Source organism: Ixodes scapularis, unplaced genomic scaffold (genome assembly GCF_016920785.2).
Source record: "Ixodes scapularis isolate PalLabHiFi unplaced genomic scaffold, ASM1692078v2 PGA_scaffold7__128_contigs__length_106722199, whole genome shotgun sequence".
Taxonomy (NCBI): Eukaryota; Metazoa; Arthropoda; class Arachnida; order Ixodida; family Ixodidae; genus Ixodes; species Ixodes scapularis.
This window is the reverse complement of record NW_024609882.1, coordinates 67609852-67631524: the sequence shown is the minus strand read 5'-3', so window position 1 is coordinate 67631524 and position 21673 is coordinate 67609852. Positions and strand designations below refer to the sequence as shown.

The 21673-nt window shown below is 49.0% G+C and overlaps 1 protein-coding gene across 1 annotated transcript; it reads left to right on the top strand.

Annotated features, from left to right (window-relative positions):
• Positions 1 to 2960: 2960 nt before the first annotated feature.
• Positions 2961 to 3983, top strand: LOC121833156. Its single transcript, XM_042286265.1, has one exon. The coding sequence runs from the start codon at positions 2961 to 2963 to the stop codon at positions 3981 to 3983; it is 1023 nt and encodes a 340-aa protein (XP_042142199.1).
• Positions 3984 to 21673: the final 17690 nt, after the last annotated feature.

The following is a 21673-nucleotide window of genomic DNA, read 5'->3' as shown; positions in this document are numbered from 1 at the left end:
TTCCGCCGTCGCTCGTAGATGGCGGCAACCTTTCCATGGTTGCCGCCATCTAGAAGAACGGATAGTTGGGCGCGTTGGTGGGAATTCATCGTAGGAAACAGCGAAAAACAGACGACGACGAAAAAGAAGCACACAGGGTATCGAGTACAGCTCCGCTGGTCTTCCTTCTTCAATAGAGTGGAAAGGCTGAACGATTTTTTGTTATGATTGATTCAGCGATGATAGGACATGTACAGAAACGTCACAAAGACCGTGATGGTGCCTTTTTGGCGTCGTGCGATTGGTCCCATCAGCTCGTAGCGTCGGTTGCGTCTGGACTTAAGCTGAAATAAAGTAGCACGTTCGGAAACATAGTCGGGTAATGCCGACGATGAATAGCGCCACTTTTGGCAAAGCAATAGCGTTGGTTTGTGTAAGTGTTTAAAATGATAAGAATAAAAATATTAAAAACAAAAAAGACAATGGCAAAATGTGTTATTTTGGAATAACGTGTAATCGACAGTAAACAAATTGGGTTGTGTGTATGTTTATACAGCCTAGAACTTGATCTGCCTCAAAGGGCGACGAGTCTCCCAGCTGTAGATGAGTAATTTAGCCAGGGCGCTAGCCCGGGGTCTTTAACGCGCATAACGCAGTAGTGATAGACGACCGCACGCCAGTACGATGCTCATCCAGATCGAAACGGGCAGGGGTGGGGATTGAACCCAGGATTCTGGGTTCTGCAGCGCGAGCTTTCGCTCCACTTGCTCCGAGCTGGTGTGCACTAACCCACTCGGCCACCAATCACTTTTTTTTTTTAAACCTTTATTACAACATACACAACAGAGACAGGTTCAGGCTAAGCGTACAGTCTTTTGATAAGCACATCTCAATAAGCATATCGGGGGCTCTTTAGGAGTTTCTCACACTCCCCAACCCACTGAAGAACAATGTCCTGATGTGCATATGTACTACGTATTTGAGTCACAAATCCTATAGAGTATGCCTCAACCGGTCGCGGGTTAAGGTCCGCATACCTCACCGCCATCCGTGAACACCGGATGCTGTATAGGCCAATTAACATTATAAGGTTCCAACACATTCCAAAACAACAGGGCATCCCAACAGAAAATAAGCACGTGCTCTATAGTATTGGGGGCTTTACACAGCAAGCAATTGGTGGTCCAAGGAACAAAAATACCTTTCTCGTGAAGTCACACTTTCACGGGGGCGTCGAGGCATGAAGTTTGAAAACCAAAAGGCTCTTTGCACGTGGCTGGTTTGCTATTCTCTTGACGCGGCAAAGAACATCCTGACCGGTTTCCTGGTTGTAAAATGCACGATACGAAGGCTCCGGGAAAAAAATGTCATACAGGGCGTTGGATAAAGATTTTCTAGCTATGCAAGACAAATATTCTCTGGATTAGCGCACCGCCAGAAAATGGTATGCTTCAACGACCTCCTTTAGGAATCCAACAATTGTTGTTTGCTGCTCGCCATGATTCGAGACCAAAAACGAAGGCAAGTGCCCGGCCAGTTTTGTTTGAAATACCACGCGCATGAAAGGCTGTTCAGTATCCCGTAGAAAAATGAATCGCGAAGTGAGCTGTCGGACAAACAAATGCGATAAACCTAATCCCCCCAAAGGAATACGGCGGAAGAGGTTATTTCTTCTCATTGGCTCGTTTGATTTCCAGATGAATGTAGCACATATCTTATGAACTTTCCTCATAACACTTTGAGCGCAATGTAATACTTGAAGCACATACATGAGCCTAGCAACAAGAAATATGTTACAAGCCGTTGCTCTAGCGAAAATTGAGAAGTCGCGGTTTGGCCACCGTGATACCCGCTTTTTCAATTCAGCTGGGGCTTCGGACCAGTAAACAGTTGGATTACGCATGTGCTGAAGTGGTACGCCAAGGTATTCCGTAGGTGTTGAACACCATTTGATCCCTTCAAACTTTGAGCTCTTTGTGGCCCACGTACCGCGCCTATTAAGAACCTGAACATTTTTCTAAATTTACAGCCGCACCGGTAACGTCGCAAAAGTGTTTACCTAATTCAATAACGTTGCTTACACTTTTTTGTCTGTACAAAAAAAAAATGCTACATTATCAGCATACGCCAATATCTTCACTTCTATGCAGTTCAGCAAAAACCCATGAACGTTTTTGTTGTTAGCAACGCTCAAGCATAAAGGCTGCAGATAAAGCGCGAATAATAACGGCGAGAGCGGGCAACCCTGACGTACTGAGTACAGTACAGGAATGCTGCAAGTTACGTTACGATTTACAATTAGTCGCTTAGAACAGTCACTCTATGCCATTCGTATGCCTTCATAAATAACATCTGCAATGTTGATGAGCCGCAGAATGGCCCAAAGAAATTTATGACGTACGCGATCAAATGCTTTTTCTAAATCAATCTGAAGCATGGCCAATTTGATCTTCTTCTCTACAACATTTTAAATGCTTCTGGCTACGTGAACGTTTGTTTGGATCGTCCTGCCCTTTATACCACACGTTTGATGGTCACCCACAAATTGGCAAATTACGTGCTGTAGCCTTCCATTGAGTAGTTTTGCTAATATCTTATAATCTACATTACATAATAATAATAATAATAATAATAATAATAATAATAATAATAATAATATATTTATTTTCCATTTACAATGGTGGAGGCGGAGAAAAAAAGCCACACGAAACGGCTTGACGAGCTCTTTTTAGTGTCTACTGTAGTGAAATCAAGCCATAAATCTGGCTTGGTCTGGCTACTGTAACTCTCCAAGATGGCTACCAACTAACGAATAAACACCAGTACGTCATTGTTCCAATCCCAGGGGAATCCTTCCCTTCTACCCCTCCAGCATTACAATGGCGACAAGGATGCGTTAGAACAACGCAAGAACCGTCCAGCAGCGATTTTGAACCGCACGGATCCCTTCACACCTAACAACGGACGTCTTGTTTGACGGGATGGAGCACAGCATTCTCCCCACGTTTTCCTTCTTCAACGCGCGTGCCTTTTACGCCAATCACGTCGGCACCGAGTGGTTGAAGTGGGTGAGACGCATCGAGAACTTCGTGGTGGCCTGCGGAATCACAAGCGACGCCCATAAGACCGCTTTGCTGCTACACTACATCGGGGAGGAAGTCCATGACATCTACTGCGCGCTTTTCGAACCTCCTGCGACCGCACCGGCGGCAACAGCGTCAGCTGTCTCAAGCACCGCTGGCGAAAGCCCGCTCTACACCGCAGCACGAAAGAAGCTGGCCACCTACTTCGCTCCAAGGGTCAACACAGCCTTCGAGGTCTACCGTTTCCGGCAAGCCAAGCAAGTAGAAGGAGAGTCCCTTGACTCATTTTACGCCAAACTACGACAGCTAGCGCGACACTGCGCCTTCGCCGATCCAGACACGGAAATCAAAACTCAGATCCTGCTGTCTACAACATCGTCACGCCTTAGCCACTATGTCATGCAGCATGACCTCGATTTGGAGGGAATCCTGAAACAGGGCAGGCTATTTGAGGAAGTGGAGCACAACGTCACCTTGATGGAACAAGGAAGCCAGCAGCAGCCCAGCGAGAACACAGTGGCAGCGATAGCAGCGAACGCCAAGCTGTCTTCGCACCACCACCCGTCCAAGCGCCACCAGAAAACCTCATCACAGCCTCGTGAGAATTCACGTCATCAACACCCGGACGCATCACGCTACAACTGTGGAGGATCGTGGCCGCACGACGGTGGTAGATCCAGCTGCCCAGCCAGAGGCCAGTCCTGCCGCTCATGCCAGAAGGTTGGCCACTTCTCCAAAGTATATCGGTCGGCTCCAGTCACCGCCCGTGCTATACGCAAGAACGCTGGCTCGGACAGCGACGAGTACACTTTCGCAACTGACACTTCACGCGACATCTCGAGGTCACCGCGTGTGATTGTGGAAGTGAATTCACCCTCGATACAAGAGCTACTGTGTCAACGATGGGATCAAGTGACCTGACAAAACTCGGGCTCCGCCACAGCTTGGAGCATACAGGTGTAAAACGTTTCGCATACGGTGCAACATCCCCACTGCCAGTGCTTGGCAAACTGTCCGTGACCATGAAATACAAAGCTCAGGAAGGCACAGATGAAATCTTCGTTATCAACGGTGACCATCCAGCCCTTCTGAGTTTTTCTGCAGCCTTACGTCTGGGTTTAGTCCACATCACCTACAACAATATTCAGCAACAGTACCCCCAGCCTTTCACGGGAGTCGGATGCCTTCGGGACCAACACGTACGCCTGCATGTGGATGACAGTGTGCCACCAGTCGCACAACCACACCGTCGAATCCCTTTTGCCATGAGGAAACCACTAGAGGCAGAGCTGAGTAGACTGCTAGCACTCGACATCATTGAGAAGACAGAAGGGCCAACACCGTGGGTGTCTCCGGTTGTTCTAGTGCCCGAGCCACACGACCAGGAAGCTTTGCGGATGTGCGTAGACATGCGATGCGCCAACAAGGCGATCTGCCGCGAGCGGCACGTCACGCCAACAGTTGACGACATCCTCACAGCACTCAACGGAGCAACGGTGTTCTCCAAACTCGACCTCAAGGAAGGGTACCACCAGCTAGAGTTGCACGAAGACTCCCGGCCAATCACAACTTTCTCGACACACGCCGGACTCTTCAGGTACAAACGTCTGAACTTTGGTATCAACTCAGCAGCAGCACAGCGTCAAAACAGCACAGCGACAAAACAGCACGCGTCAAAATAGCACGCGACAAAACAGCACAGCGTCAAAACGGCACAGCGACACAAGAGCACGTGCCAAAACAGCGCGGCGTCAAAACAGCACGCGTCAAAATAGCACGCGACAAAACAGCACAGCGTAAAAACAGCACAGCAACAAAACAGCGCAGCATCAAAACATGACATTGAAAATATAGCTATAGGGTTCGGCGTTTTCGGTTTGTATTATTTAAAATTCCGCGCACTTTTTTTGGTTTTTATTCCAAACAAAAGTTTTCGGTTTATTGTGGTGAATATTTATAGACTCATAAACTTCTCAGTTATATTAGGTTTCTTGACGAAAACGAGTATACTAACGAAAATGCAATAATTAAAAGCATTTGTGTAAATTGTCTATTGAGTACCAGGTACTAGTCTTCTTATTTGTTGCCATTTTTGGCAGCCGACACGACCAGTTCTGCACTGGGGCCTTATCGTGATCTGACATTATCGTCGTGTGCTCGTATTTGTACACAGGACGCGCATGAGCTTCAGTACCACTTCGGTCGGAGAGGCAAATATCAAAATGAAGAAATTAGCAAGCAATGTACTCGGTGCGTTTTCCCCCTTTTTCGCGATTGCGAACGGTGATATATTCGCGCCGACGGCAGAAATGACAATAAAACACTCGTATTTATGCCCTCCTCTAGTAGACGGAAGCTAGGGGTGTTAAATAATGCACGGCATTGACGGACGCTCTTGATTTCCGTTGTTTGATTTCACGATTAAACTCCCTTCTTTTAACAAAGAATTCGGCACAAATCCTTATCAGGTGAAAAACCCAGATTTCGTCCTGAAGACCCCTGCGCCTCCGGAGCTCTTGTTGAAAGTTGAACCGAACTCGCAGAAAAGCTGAAAACTGCGAGAGGAAGTGGTGATATGGTCAGTAATGAGTAGGGTTCCGTGTTTTCGGAGTTTTGTTTTCGTCAAGTTCAGAGGGTGTTTTTCTGAGTTTAGTTTTTGCCGAAAATTCGGAGTTCATCGGAGTTTATTTTTTTATTCAGAATTCTTTGAAATTCGGAGCTCAATTTCGTAATGTTTCTTATTAAAAATAAACAAATAATATCCAAATGTAAACGTCTGCTGAACAAAAAAGAAAAAAAAAACGTGATTGTAACAATTAATGTTTTCTTCGGTTGGATTTCGCGTTGGTGCCATTACTACTGGCAATACTAATTTGTCCAAGAACAAGCGTGGCACACAAGTGTTATTTCGATAAATGTCGATACCCTTAAAATCAATAACCTAGTGGAGGTAGTCGCTGGGAAGCCTGTATTCATTCCATGCTATTCCATTAACCTACCGCGCGGCCGCAAGAGGTAGAGTGGAAAAGGATGAAATAGAGAAGTTTCAACTGTCCTCTTTCCCACTTTATGTAATTTCTATGGTCCATAGCATTCACAGTTACAAAAACACAACCTTTCCTTCCTCTCAGGCACAAATAGCGCAAATGGTATGACCCAAACCGGAAACATGAACAGAGACTTTTGTCTTGACCCGATAGTACAATGACCTGCTGCCCTGGCCGAAATTTGAAAGATATGTGTGGCGGCATTTTCCCAGGATCATTTACTCTACGCGTTGATTATACCATTAATTGTAAAATATATGTGTGTGTGTGTGTGGGTGGGGGAAGGGGATTGGCACATTGAAATTCAGAGTTTATCAGATAAATCCGAATAAACGAAACTTTTACCGGCGGGTGTTTTTCGAATTAATCCGAAAACACGAAACCCTAGTAAGAGTCACCTTCTCCTCCCCCCCCTCCCCCCCACGCACGCACGCATTACTCCAAACGCCCTCGAAAATACTGAACTTTTTTAGTTAAGACCGAATTTGGAAAAATGAATTCGGCGTACTTTTATCGAAGAAGAAGTGTCATGGCGTCAGCCGGTCGCAGATCAGGGCAGCTGAGCTGGACTCCTGCTCTTTTCACCATGTTGTGCTTTTTCGTCGTTCTCTGTCAAAGCCAAAGAATGAATGTCTCCGAAGTGATTGCTGCGGAACAGCGGGTCTCGCCCGAATCAACAGTCCGGGACGGTAAACGCCTGCTTCCTCGGCCCACTAGGCCTAAAACCAGCCACTCCGTCAGTACCACGAAAATTATGCTACTTGGACTATTGATACTCTCCGGCGATATCCACTGCAACCCTGGGCCCTTCCACGTGCAGTGCTACAACGCAAGAAGTCTCCTGAGCAAGGTACCTGAACTCAAATCTGACCTGGCCTGTAATTCACCCGATGCATTGTGCGTGTGCGAAACGTGGCTTAGTGACTCTGTTCCGGACCATGAAATATTTGGCCCCGAGTTCGCCGTGTTCAGAAGAGGCCGAAGTGGACGTGGAGGCGGCCTCCTGGTCGCCGTAAAACGTAAATTCTCCCCTGTGCGCCGTGCGGACTTAGAGGCTCCCAACTCCGAGCTGGTTTGGACCGAACTTAACTGCCGAGGCGGAAAACTGCTTCTCGTTCACTGTACAGGGCCCCCAATACAGGTCATGATGTCTTCGCTGAGCTGTGCGCAGTTTTCGATCGGATCAGCTCCCGTAAAGAAGGACACATGAACATTCTGTTAACTGGGGACTTCAACCTCCACATCAACTGGAATTCTGCTGATCCGATGCCAACAAACGAGACAGAGGCCAAGTTCCTGGACTGGATGCAGTATGCGAACCTCACACAGATTGTCCGCTTTCCAACGCACGTCCGTGGCAATGTTTTGGGTCACCCTAGACCTATTTCTCTGCCGGAATCCTGCCCAATTACTATCTGCGTCTGACACTCCCCCGCTATCTAACTCTGACCACATTGGAATCTCCTCCTCCTGGAACTTCAGCTGCACAAGAAAACGAGTGATCTCAAAGCGGGCAATCTTGTTTTACAAGGACGAACGTGACTCACTAGAACGCTCTGTTGCCCTGGCTCCTTGGTTTCTCTGCACGGACTTTCTGACAGACTACAACCCACGGGACCTATTCTATGATATGTTCTGCGCTGCATGCAGAGACTCTACGCATACTATGATCTCTTCCAAACACAAGAAAGGCAAACCATGGATAACTGGACTCATCAAGCAGCTATCAAGCAAGACTAGGCGCTTCTTCAAAAGGGCCTCAAAGACACAGGATGCCACTCATTGGGCGGCATACAAGGATCTCTTGAGACAGCTGAAAAGGGAGATAAGAGTATCCTATCGGAATTACCTCTGCGACATGGCAAGCCAGGCAAGAACATGCCCCAGACGTTTCTGGCAGTTCTACAGATCATTACGACGTAACAGTGTTGCTACCCAGTTTTAAATAGGAGGTACATGCACTGACAATGCTCAGGTCATCGCCAACTCCTTTGGCCAACACTTCAGCGATGCGGTGTCCGCGTTTAACAACGCCTGCCCTCCTCCCCAAGTTGGAAGCCCCCTGCTGAGAAGCACAACCGCACAGAGTCAATTCCTGTGTTCGTCCCTTCACCCGTTACCACCGAGGACGTTGCGGCTGCCATCTCCCAGCTGAAACCTGGCGCCTCCCCTGGCCCAGATGGCATTCCCCCCTTCCTGCTGAAGGCCTGCGCTGCGGCATTCTCGTCCCCATTGGCAGACCTGTACAACTACTCCTTTTCCAGGGCACTCATCCCTGATGTCTGGAAGCTAGCGCATGTGACCCCTGTCCACAAAGGAACGGGGAAACCACTGAACTCTCTCGAAAGTTACCGGCCAATAAGCCTCACCTGCATCCTCTGCAAAATATTTGAAACCTTAATTTGTAGTAAAATATCCACGCACCTAGAAGTCAACAACCTTTTATGCAGCTCTCAACATGGCTTTAGGAAGGGGCGGAGTTGCGAAACTCTGCTCTCTCTCCTGCACCACGACCTGAGCAGTGCCCTGGACAGCTCGAAGGAAGCAGATGTTCTGTCCATAGACTTCTCGAAGGCCTTCGACAGTGTGAACCATGACCACATCCTTACCAAGCTCCCAGGCTTTGGGATATCCGGAGCAACCCTTAAATGGGTATCGAACTTCCTGGGTAATCGCCGTCAGCGAGTTAACTTCCACGGTGCCTTTAGGCAATGGCACAATGTCAGAGTGGGTGTACCTCAGGGCTCTGTTATAGGGCCACTTCCCTTCAACCTCCACATCAACGACCTTGCGGTCGACATACAATCTAACATTCTTCGGTATGCAGATGATCACATACTGTACCGCATAATCCACTCCTCTCACGACCGCCAAATCCTGCAGTCCGATCTGCACAAGATCTGCAGGTGGTCAGAAGTCAACGGACTGCTCCTCAACCCAGACAAAACTGTGTACCTTAAAATATCAAGAAAAAAGAAACCCGTCGACGTCGTCTACAATGCACAAAGGAAGCGCATACAAGAGGTCACAGACACTAAGATTCTTGGTGTTTGGTTTGACAAGACCCTGTCCTTTAGAAGGCACGTTGACTACGTCTGTAAAAGGGCGAGCAAACTGAGAGGCTTTATAGCCAGGACAACAAGAGAGATGCCAAGCCATGCCTTTTGTACACTGTACACGGCTCTTGTGCTGCCGGTTTTGGAGTATTGCTCCTCTGTCTGGAGCCCCCGCCAGGTTGACCTACAGAGGAGACTAGAGTCGACGCAAAGAAAGGCCACAAAGACAGCACTCTACTTGCAGGACAAGAGGGCAAGCAAGCTACCCTATGAAAGGCGGCTGCAATCCCTCCGGTGGTCCAGACTTGATAAACGTCGACTGTTCTTCAGACGGGTCCTCCTCTACAGGTACCTACATGGTGTCTGTCCCAGCCCCGATGGTTACTTGAGGAGGTCTAGGCGAGACCCCTCAAAACTTGAACAGCGCTTTGCCCGCACCATTAGTGCCTCTACCTCCCTCTTTGTCCAAGCGCCTACCCTGTGGAATCACTTACCAGATGCTGCTCGCCAGGCCCCAAGCGTAGACGAATTTAAAGATCTGGTGCGGAATCACCATGACACCTACTCTCTTCATTAGACTAAGTATTCCCACCCTTTTGTAAATTACATTCCAACATCTCCATTTCATCTGTTAACGTATGGCCGAGGAGGAAGTCAGCATATGTATGCACGGGCTTCTGCCTTTTGATTGCCTCAGGCTCTTGGTCGTATGGTTGTTTTAGCCAATAAACACCTTTGAACCTTTGAACCTTTATTCGGGCTAACCCGAAAACGCTGAACCCTAAATATAGCATTTGAAGCTAAAAAATGCACGTCTCAAATAAGGCACTGTAAAGGAACTGAGATTATAGGCCAATTCGTCGAAAGCCAACTCGTCGACGGCCAATTTTTCGAATCTGTTCTTTCGGAAGCAAGGTCGGACTGGGGAGTATACTCGATGGGCGCATGACGGTTCCCTGGGCCCGCTGGTGCGTATTCTGGCTATTTTGTAGCGTGCATGAGCTATACTGGCTGAGGTTGAGCAGTTTCGCGTGGCTCGCCTAATGAGCCGTGCTCCGTGCTGCGCATGCGCGAGGAGCAGTGACGTCACACGGTGCACAGCTGGCACGCCGGAGCCGACGCCGCCGCGCGCTCCGCCGCCACCGCGCCCGCCTCGCCGGTCTGTGCATTCCAGAGGAGTGACGTCACAGCCGCGGCAGACGCACTAGCGTCACCGCGTGCCCAGCTGTGCGCCTCCGTTGCGCAGTAGGCAAGTCTGACGCTGCACCGGAGCCGCTTGATAGTGCCTCTCATTTTGTGCGCAAAAGCTCCCGCTGCGCACATCTTGGCATAGCCGAGCTAAGTCACCGCAATTTTTTCGAACAGTTTTGCTCATTTTGACGCGCAAGTTTGCTGGTGATATCGCCGACAATAAATAATTTAATCGCACGGCAATGTACTGTCGTTAGTTAAAAGAAAAAAAAAAGAAAACGTGTGCGGCAAGGGTGCGTTCAACCCATGCTGCAGTGTAAGGCCACAGCATTGAGGCTGCGGCATGTTACTGCTTCACCGGTTTCCACTCGGTCCAGGCCTTCGTCGGCAATAATATGTGAATTTAACTCAAAACGTACAGCTTCTCGCCTGCAAGCTCCAGCTGCGTTTTTCCAGGAGATTCTATTCACGGCGAATGAACCCCTCAGAATCGGTGCCCATGGTACACCTTGAATACGCTCCACATTAAAGTCATCCTATCTTACCGGTTGTATGAATCCATCTGTAATCGGCGCATATCCCGCTTTTTTTTTTTTTGGGGGGGGGGGGGGGGGGACGTTCTACGCTTAGGTGGTAATTACGAAACGGCGAGTACTACGGAACCTCACCGGACCGCCACAAACAAGGCAGTTAACAAGGCAGGTAACTTTAACCTTTGGATATCTTTTTTCCCAATAACTTTTCCTCTGTCCCTGATAGTTCAAGAAAGATCAGACAACGCAGCCAACATCGACGCGAAGGTATACCCTCTAACTACCCAATCACTTCAGAGATTAGCGTAGTTAAGTAGTAGTAACTACTGCTAACTTTATTTGTTCTTAGCAATCACACAACAGCAGCAGCACTCGGGACACTGGCTTCAGTGAGGTCCCGTCGCCGCCAGCGTACATTTTTTTTATTGGTTCTCCCCTAGCTGTTAAATAATGCCATGCAATGTCCAACCCCTTTTTCTTTATGTTCTGTTTTGTTTTCATTAAACGCTACATTTTACAGGCTTTTTACATGCGTGCTGTTTTGTCGCTGTGCTGTTTTGACGCCGTGCTGTTTTGGCACGTGCTCTTCTGTCACTGTGCCGTTTTGACGCCGTGCTGTTTTGTCGCGTGCTATTTTGACGCGTGCTGTTTTGTCGCCATGCTCTTTTGACGCTGTGCTGTTTTGACGCGTGCTGTTTTGTCGTGTGCTGTTCTGTCGCGTTCCCGGTGGGCTCAAGCTAAATCCCAAGAAGTGTACCTTCTTTCAAGAGCAGCTCACTTTTTTTGGACACGTCTTCTCGAGTGCTGGAGTACAACCAGATCCGATGAAGGTGTCGGCTCTCCAGAACACTGCCCCACCAACAAGTGCCAATGAAGTCCGGAGTCTCCTAGGAATGTTCAACTACTGCGGACGTTTCCTACCCAGCCTCGCAAACCTGACTCAACCGTTGCGCCAGCTGACCATCAAAGGAACTCCATGGACTTGGACCAGCGTTGAACAAAGAGCATTCGACGAGCTCAAAGGCATGCTCTCGAACCCTACTACTCTAGCCTATTTCGACCCCGTGAAGAGCACAGATCTCATGGTTGATGCGGCACCACATGGTCTTATTGCAATTCTCGCCCAGTCCTCCGCAGCTGGAACTAGGGTAGTTGCCTACGGAAGCCGAGCCTTGACGGCTGTGGAAACGCGGTACTCTCAGATAGAACGAGAGATGTTGGCTGTGGTCTGGGGTATCGAGCACTTCCAGATCTACTTGTTCGGCACCAACTTTCGAGTGCTCACCGACCACAAACCGCTCGTCAACATCCTGTCTAACCCACGTTCTTCTCCGTCAGCGAGGATCGAACGTCTGGCACTTCGACTTCAGCCATACAGCTTCGACGTCGCACACACCAAGGGGTCAACTAATCCCAGCGATTACTTGTCTCGACATCCACCACAGATCCCACCAGACAAGAAAGACAAGCTTCACACCTTTGTAAAGATGTCAGAAGACTACGTGGCCTGCATGATACAGCACAGCTTACCATGCGCCATGACCTTGGAAAATGTCTTAAAGGAAACCAAGGCAGACCCTCAGCTGACCAAGGTGAGGGTCTGCCTTGCCGAACAACTGCTGCAGTTTGACAAAAATGCCTGGAAGGGTGAACTTCTGAGTCCATTCTCCCGAGTAATGAGTGAACTCAGCGTGTTCAGAGAAGGACTGATCCTGCGAGGGACGCGGATCGTGATACCTACCAACCTAAAGCACAAGGCAGTTCACCTTGCACATAAGGGGCACCAAGGAATCGTCGAAACGAAGCAACTGCTGCGAAGCAAAGTCTGGTTCTCTGAGATAGACAAGCTTGTGGACAGTATTGTGAAGAGCTGCTTTGCCTGCCAGACGGCAACACCTGAACACCACCGCGATCTAAAGCCCCTTGATAAAAGCGCTTTTACAAGTACCGCCAACCATTGTTGTGGAAGCGCGCGAGACACGTGCCATGAGCGGGTGCTCCGCCGCCATTCGCTTCCAAGGCCCGCTCATTTCAGTGCTGCGCCGCCATTTGCTTCCAAGGGCCGCTCGAGACATGGGCCTCGTGCACTCGCGCATTTGACGCTACTTGCAAGACAAGCGCAAACACGTCGAGGGGCTTTACCGCGATCCACTGCCTGCGTCCAAACTGTAGTGATGTGGATTTTATGTGTGCGCGTGCAACACATATAGCAGCGGGGAAAAGGAGAAAGAGGAAGAATAAATCCAGGGAATGGAAATGGCTGCCCCTCGTTCATTCTACACGCGGTAGTAGCACACCGCTTATGCACCGCGACTGCAACTCTACAATGGCAACGAGGATGCTTCAGACTGTCTCCGGCTACAGTTCTGACAAGTAACTCCCTTGCACGAACTCACAGCCAGCCAGTGATCTACCAAACTGTGTCGGCTCCGAAGCTAGGCCTACGTTCTCACCAACAATGGCGTTGATCCCGGCTCCTCTGCTCATGTTCGACTTGGACGCCACCGACGCCGCTAACATCGGCTCCGAATGGCGACGGTGGGTAACCAGATTCGAAAACTTTATCATTGCTTTTGACGTGAAAGATGAGGCACGCAAACGCGCCCTTCTACTTCACTATGCGGGGGAGCGAATTCACGAAATCTCCGAGACTCTCCCTGACTTGCCGAGTAACTTAACATCCGGCCAAACGCCAGCGACTGTCGTGGCTGATTCCTCATCAGGCACCACTACAACCGTGAGCACGTATAAGGATCTTAAAGACAAGCTCGACGCCTACTTCAACCCACACATGAACAGTACATTTGAAATCTTTCAATTTCGGCAGGCGAAGCAACTCGATGGCGAGTCCATGAGTCAATTTTCAATCCGACTTCGGCTTATTGCTCGGAATTGCGGATTTGCTAACCCCGATCTCGAAATCAAGAATCAAATCATATTTGCGACAACATCATCGCGTCTGAGACGGACAGCTTTGAGACAGGACCTCGACCTTGCAGCGCTTCTGAAACAAGCTCGGCTCCTCGAAGATGTCGAACGCTCAACAACAGCCATGGAGACATCAACTGATGCCGCTGTCCACAATCTCGATAAAGAACCTCGCCAAGACCGTGCAGGCTATACACCAAGAAACACTTCATCACCTCGGCGGAAGTCAGAATTCCGAGCACAACACTGTCAAGACTCATCTCCTCAGTGCTTCCACTGTGGTGGCAGTTGGCCCCATGAGGGAGGACAAGCAAACTGTCCTGCCAAGTCGTCCTCCTGCAGAGCTTGTGGCAGCAAAGGCCATTTCAGAAAAGTCTGTCAGTCAGCCCACAAGCCCATACTTCATCTGTCACGTGACTCTGACGAGAACATCTACGCCATTGGAACCGTTTCGAAGATATCTAACCGTAGCCTTCCACAAGCTTGTGTAGATATCAACGACACTTTCGTGCACTTTCTAATCGACACAGGTGCTTCAGTGTCAGTCATCGGGACTCACACCTTAGAAACTCTAAGAACACCTGCTGAGCTACAACAAGCAGGAGTTCGGATTTACGCATATGGGTCAAGCACGCCTCTACCCATCCTTGGCAAACTAAGCGCCACGCTGACATACAAGGACAGCAGCATAAGAGAAGACATTTTCGTGATGGAGGGTTCAATGAGGTCATTGTTAAGCTTCGCTGCTGCGAACAGACTGGGCCTCATCAAAATCACGTACGCCGTGGATTCGTCCCAGCAAGCAGCACCTCTGAGCCCGAGCGCTGAAGCTACGTCGAGCTCCTTTGGGACACCACTCAAGGCCTTTCCTGAGCTATGTGCCGGTATTGGCAAACTAAAAAACATCCAAGTACATCTTCACGTTGAGAGGGGAGTCGTTCCAGTCTCTCAACCTCACCGAAGAATACCTTTTGCGCTGCGAAGCAAAGTGGAAGAAAAAATCAGCCAGCTTCTATCCTTGGACATCATTGAAGAAGCAACAGGACCCACCTCGTGGGTTTCTCCAGTTGTAATCGTGCCAAAACCGCAAAACCCAGACTAGATTCGATTATGCATCGACATGAGATGCGCAAGCAGAGCCATCCTTCGTGAGAGGCATGTCTGCCCTACCTTCGAGGACTTGGTCATCGCACTGAATGGGTCAACGTTATTTACAAAACTTGACCTAAAGGATGGATATCATCAACTAGAACTTGACGAAGAATCAAGAATAATAACGACATTTGCGACACACACCAAGCTCTACCGATACAAGCGCCTAATGTTTGGCATTAACGCGGCCGCCGAAGTCTTTCAGGAAACTATTCGCCAAGTCCTTAATGCAATATCTCACGTCCTCAACATCAGTGACGACATACTAGTGTTTGGTAAAACAAAACAAGAACACGACCAGCCCGTGGAGGCCACACTTGTAAGGTTGAAAGAATGGGGCCTCACAGTTAACCCAAAGAAATGCCTCTTCGCACAGACGAGCCTGTGCTTCTTTGGACACATCTTCTCCGCTTCTGGTATTACTGCGGATCCCCAAGAGATTGCAGCACTTAGGGAAATGGAAGCTCCTACTAACGCGCATGAGGTTCGAAGTCTGCTTGGCACTGTAAACTACAGCGGACGCTTCCTTCCTAATCTCGCGGACCTTACACACCCCTTTCGGCTCCTCACCAAGAAAACTGCCAAGTGGGTCTGGGGACCAACAGAGCAGGCTTCCCTGGACAACTTGAAGGGAAAACTCTCTGAAGTACATAATCTCGCGTTTTTCGATGGCACGAAGGAGATCATTCTTACAGTTGACGCATCCCCTGTTGGACTCGGTGCCATATTAGCACAAAAGACAGACAATATCATTGAAACTGTCGCGTATGTACGCTAGCCGTGCTTTGACCTCACGGAATCACGATACTCCCAAATTGAACGTGAACTACTTGCTGTGGTATGGGGAGTTGAGCATTTTCACCTGTACCTATATGGCAACACATTTCTTCTCCACACAGACCACAAACCACTCTTGTCAATCCTTACCAATCCAAGAGCCTCTCCCTTGGCACGCCTTGAGCGTCTCGCTCTGAGAATTCAGCAATATAACTTCAGAGTGGAACATACGCGTGGAAGCAGCAACCCTTCGGACTACTTGTCTCGCCATCCCTTGCCAAACCTTCCCGCTGATGCCAACCTGGCTCATGCCACTGATGCGTATGTCAACCTTATTGCTCAATGCCATCTTCCAAAAGCTATGACTAGCGCAGAAGTAGTTGAGGCCACGGCTAGTGACCAACATCTACAGGAAGTGATCGCTGCCCTCAAGAGCCCTGCCAGATGGCGCAACCGAGCTCTCAAGGACTTTGTGTCAATACAACACGAGCTCTTTGTGGCAGACAATGGCCTGCTGCTGAAAGGTACCCGTCTCGTTCTACCCGCCGCTCTCCAGCAACGAGCCATATCTCTTGCACATGTGGGGCACCAAGGGATAACCAAGACAACCAAGCTCATGAAGCAGAAGGTCTGGTTTCCTCATCTTGATACTAAAGTGCAAACAGCCCTGAAAACCTGTATGCCGTGCCAAGCGACCATTCAGTACCAACATGCCGACCCCATCGCCATTCCAGAAAAGCCCAGTCGGCCTTGGGAAGCCCTCTCACTTGACTTCGCCGGTCCATTTCCAAACGGCAAATACCTGATGGTCCTTATGGATGACACGTCCCGCTATCCTGTCGTAAAGATATTGTCATCGCTCACCAGCCAATCCGTCATCAATAGCATCACCAAGATCTTCAGCATCTTCGGAATTCCAAAGGTGATCAAAACGGACAACGGACCCCATTCCAGAGCCACGAGTTCAAGCAATCGTCCACACGCTAGAATTCCACCATCAGCGTATTACACCGCACTGGCCGCAAGCGAATGGGGAAGTGGAGAGATTCATGCGAACATTGAAACGGTTCATACAAGCGACAACACTGGAAAACAATAGCTGGACCTCCAAGCTGGGCGAATTCTTGATCGCCTACAGGGCAACACCCCATTCAGCAACTGGAACCCCACCTTTTGATGTGCTTTTCGGCAAGTCCATGGGATATCTTCTCCCAAGCTGCTCCAATGACAACCCACCTCAGAAGTGGCAAGACACAGATCTCCAAAATCGCACAAAACACAAGATATACGCTGACAAACGTAGGCACGCCCGGCCTCACAACCTCACTGTGGGAGACCGAGTTCTCTCCAAACAAAACCAAAGAAACAAGCTGACCCCTGCCTATGATCCCAAGCCATACCAGGTCATCGATGTCAAGGGGACGCAAATTACGGCACGGCGGGATCACGGCATAATAACGAGAAACGCTAGTTTTTTTAAACCCATGCCCCCCACCACGAGCAAAGGATCCGAAGGTGACTGTGACTCGGACAACGCGTGGTTCAATGTCCACCTCTCTCAAGATGGCTGCAGGGGAACGCTTCCAGACCCGACTGATCGAGAAACCGAGCAATGCCTCGTTCGGGGGGGAGGACGAAAGAGACCAATCTGTTGAAGCCCCTGCCCCTGATCCACCAGGAACATCGCGACCGATCCGTACCAGGTGCCCTCCTGCACGACTCAAGGACTACGTCTGCTCTTAATGGGCCTTTCGTTCTGGTCATTTGTCTGCTTCTTGGGGGGAAGTGATGTAGTGATGTGGATTTTATGTGTGCGCGTGCAACACATATAGCAGCGGGGAAAAGGAGAAAGAGGAAGAATAAATCCAGGGAATGGAAATGGCTGCCCCTCGTTCATTCTACACGCAGTAGTAGCACACCGCTTATGCACCGCGACTGCAACTCTACACAAACTACCAGAGTGTCCTTGGACTGAGTTGTCTCTAGACTTCGCTGGACCATTTCCTGATGGCAAGTATGCCATGGTCCTCATCTACCGCACTATACAAGCAATTGTTTTCGAAATGTGTTAAACGCTAAATATATGAACGTATATGCATCTATCATGAAGCTGTTTTAGTTGGTGTCTCCCTGGATATGTTGAGACTAGGGTGCCTCAAAGCCCTTCTGTTTAGGGTGATGCCATCCTGTGTATGGTTTGCCCCAATCAAGCACGCGCGCTCGTGCAGTGCAAGTGCTGTTCGGAGCAACGTTCTCGCGCTTATAGCTTTGGCCTCGCTTGCGCTTAAAATGAAACGGAGTATAGACGCTTTACACACGCGCCAAATTACAGCCGCCATGGCTGACCTTCTCTTGTCTTACCGAGATGCCGAGCAACTGAAACGGTCGTTGACGACCCTCTACAAAGGCCGAAGCTTTAGAAAGGGACACAGTTGAATCTAATATGGCAATAACCTGGCCTGCTATGGTAATGATGAAGTGAAATAAACGGAATAAGAGGGAACAAAAACTGAAGGTCAGTTATGGCGGCGTCCATGCACAGCTGCTGCAAAGCGTCTATAGGAAACACGCTGATATTTCAGTAACACCAGTCACCGGGCCAACTGTCTTTCGTACACAGCATGAGAAGCAATGCAAGGCGCACCTAATTCATTAGGTCATTATGTGTAACTGTGTCACCTGCGACGCTGCCGTCTTTTATTGCTGTGTGCACAATCAACGTTTCCCTCAATTTACCTCGGTGGTCATCGCGCTACTGCCGGCAACATGCAGTCACGGAAGCCACAAGCACTATACCACAAGACACGAGCTGAAGTCACCAAAGGACCTGTTCCGGCCAGTGACTGTAATGTGCACTAAGGTCACTGTATCCTTGGAAAGATAGCGCCACTGCTGGCATACAGACGACCCGAATCTCCCAAGGCGATTGGCTAATTGTGCTCCGTTCCTTTGGGGATCACCATTTTGGTCCATTTAAATCTTCGAGGATTCGAGGGGGTCATTCTAAGCCACTCGCACCAAGATCACCATGGAGGATCATTGTACCGAAGACGTTCCTCGCCAACATAAGCTTCTTTGGCACTGTGTAAGCAATCAACTTATCAATAATATCCATCTCCACGGACCTCTCACAATTATATGGTTCCTCTGGTGTATTTCATTAGAAGTCAAGTCGAATCAAAATGTGTTTTTATTTGTAAAGAAGATGTTAGAATTATTTTTTAAAGATGATGTTAGACTTATTCAGACGGGGGTCCCAAAGTGTTCAAAGCGAACTGTTGAATGAACCTTTTGGTAATAAAGGGTTAGTCAGCGATTAAGTTGGCACCACATTATATATATAACAAAATCTAAAAAAAATAAATAAAAAGAAACCTGATTGCGGTATGTACATAATCACAATATAAAACGAACTGAATAGAGAGAAGGAAAGCTAGAAAGTCAAGGAGACAAGAAAGACAAAGTCTGTGTCTGCTTGTATGTGTGTGTGATTGTGGGATTGTGTGAAAGGTGTGCGTAGGAGAGAAAAATGAAACGGGGGTGAAGGGGAGGGGGGGGGGGGGGAACATAGACATTGTTGATGAATCATGCAGATAGTATCTGTAAGGAGAATCCTTTGTCAATGCCTCGCCGGTGTATGGATAGCAAAATGTCGGTATTCAAGAAACGTCTCTATAAGGCTACCCGTCACCAGCGAATTTAGATTGGCTCACCAAGAATAAAGAGATCAAGGACAAATAGACGATTTGCAATTTTCCCAAGCGCCCCGGCTCGCGCGCGAGGAATTGTGAGAGAGACTGTCCTTCACCTGGCCGCTCTGCCTTGAGATCTCAATGCCTTGTCGCTTGCCTCCTGTCAATCCTCTGTTTTTCGATTCCATTACCTATTTTATCTATTCCAGTGTAGTTTTTATTGCTTCTAAGTGTTTCTATTCTTTTCTGCGCGATATATCTTGTATATATATATATATATATATATATATAATATATATATATATATATATATATATATATATATATAGTATTTGTGCCTTTTTCCGCCTTTTTCGACGAGAGTGCCGTCGGACAACACGCCGCTTCGCGCGTCGTTCCCCGGGTGAGCACTACCTTTGCTACCGATTCCTATCGCGCTGTTAGCTGTTCATTTTGGTTTATTTGACCCGCGTGCAGTCAAGAGCAGCCGTTTATGAACAACCGCGCACATGTCATAGGGGTAGGCAGAGCTCTGAATCAACAATCGCGACGCAAGAGCCGAGTGCGCTGTGATTTGGCCGCCCGCGCTCGCTTCGTTGACTCGCACTGTAGCGTATGCCTTCGAATGCCGCTTAACTTGACCAAGATACAGCACGCCGCTTTGCCGTCGCGAATCATTTGTCCGAACGCCTGCGAAACCGTAACACTATTCGGCATATCCAACGCTGCGGCGCCTGGCATGCACGCAGCGGCGCGAGCCCTTAGCAAGCACCGGCGGTTCAACGTCGCGGCTTGTATGCGCGTTTGGCAGGCATTCATGATCAGTCTCCTTGGCGGTTGTCAGTTGCTGACATCTTGACTCGAGCATCAGCTGACATCTTGACTCGAGCATCAGCTGACATCTTGACTCGAGAACTAAAATTATCGAAAGAACTACGAGTTTCAAGATGACTGCCTGGGTGACAGCACATCTCTGCACTTGAAAAAAGGTGTTTGCAGCTGACAAGCGCTTAGCAGATAGATTAACGAGGCGTACCATAAGCGCATACAAGCCGCGACGTTGGGCCACCGGCGCTTGCGAAAGGCTCGCGCCGCTGCGCGCAGTTTGTCAGGCACCGCGCGTTAAATAGGACGAACGGTGTTACGGCTTCGCAGGCTATCGGACAGATGATTCGCGACAACACATCTCTGCACTTGAAAAAGGGCGTTGGCAACTGACAACCGCTTAGCAGATAGGTTACGAAGGCATGCCATAGGCGCATTCAAGCCGCGACATTGAGCCGTCGGCGTTTGCGAAGGGATCGCGCCGCAGCGCGCAGTTGTCAGGCGACGCAGCGTTGCATATGCCTCAGCTTCGCAAACATTCAGACAAATGGTTCGCGGCGACAAAGCGGCGTGCTGTATCTTGGTCATGTAGGCGGCACTCGAGGGCACACGCTACAGTGCGAGTCAACGGAGCGAGCGCGGGCGGCCAAATCACAGCGCACTCAGCTCTCGCGTCGCGATTCTTGATTGAGAGCTCTGCGTTCCCCTATGACATGTTCGCGGGTGTTCATAAGCGGCTCCTTTCGACTGGAGGCGGGTCCAATGAACCAACATGAACAACTAACAGCACGATAGGAATCGGTAGCAACGATAGTACTCACCCGGGGAACGACGCGCGAAGCGGCGTGTTGTCCGTCGGCACTCCCGATGAAAAAGGTGAAATAAAGACACAAATACTATATGCAAGAAATATCGCGCGCCGAAGAGAATAGAAACACTTAGAAGCAATAAAAAAATACACTGTAATAGATAAAATAGGTAATGCAATCGAAAAACAAAGGATTAAGAGTAGGCAAGCGACAAGGCAATTCGATCTCAAGACAGAGCGGCCAGGCGAGGGACAGTCTCTCCCACAATTCCTCGCGCGCGGGCCGGGGCGCTCGGGGGATTTCGCAAAAGGTCTATTGCTTATTTTATGAACCGAAATGGCGGCCATACGGGGAGCTTGTCGCTATGTTTCCAGAATCCAGTGACTTTAGTGTGCGCTAGCCCACTCGGCCACCAGTCTGAGCCCGACCACATGCAGTGGATCAAGAACATTGCCACAATACGTGGTGTGCGAAGATATAGAAGTATGCTTCAATCAGAAAAACCAGATTAAAAGAAAAAAAAAATGCATGTTTGCCCATTAGAAAACAAACAACAAAAAACGTTGGCAGTCGTTGTATTACACTTGAACGATACCACATA

Excerpts from the sequence above, each read along its gene's own strand:
- LOC121833156 (XM_042286265.1), top strand. The coding sequence starts at position 2,961 with ATGGAGCACAGCATTCTCCCCACGTTTTCCTTCTTCAACGCGCGTGCC.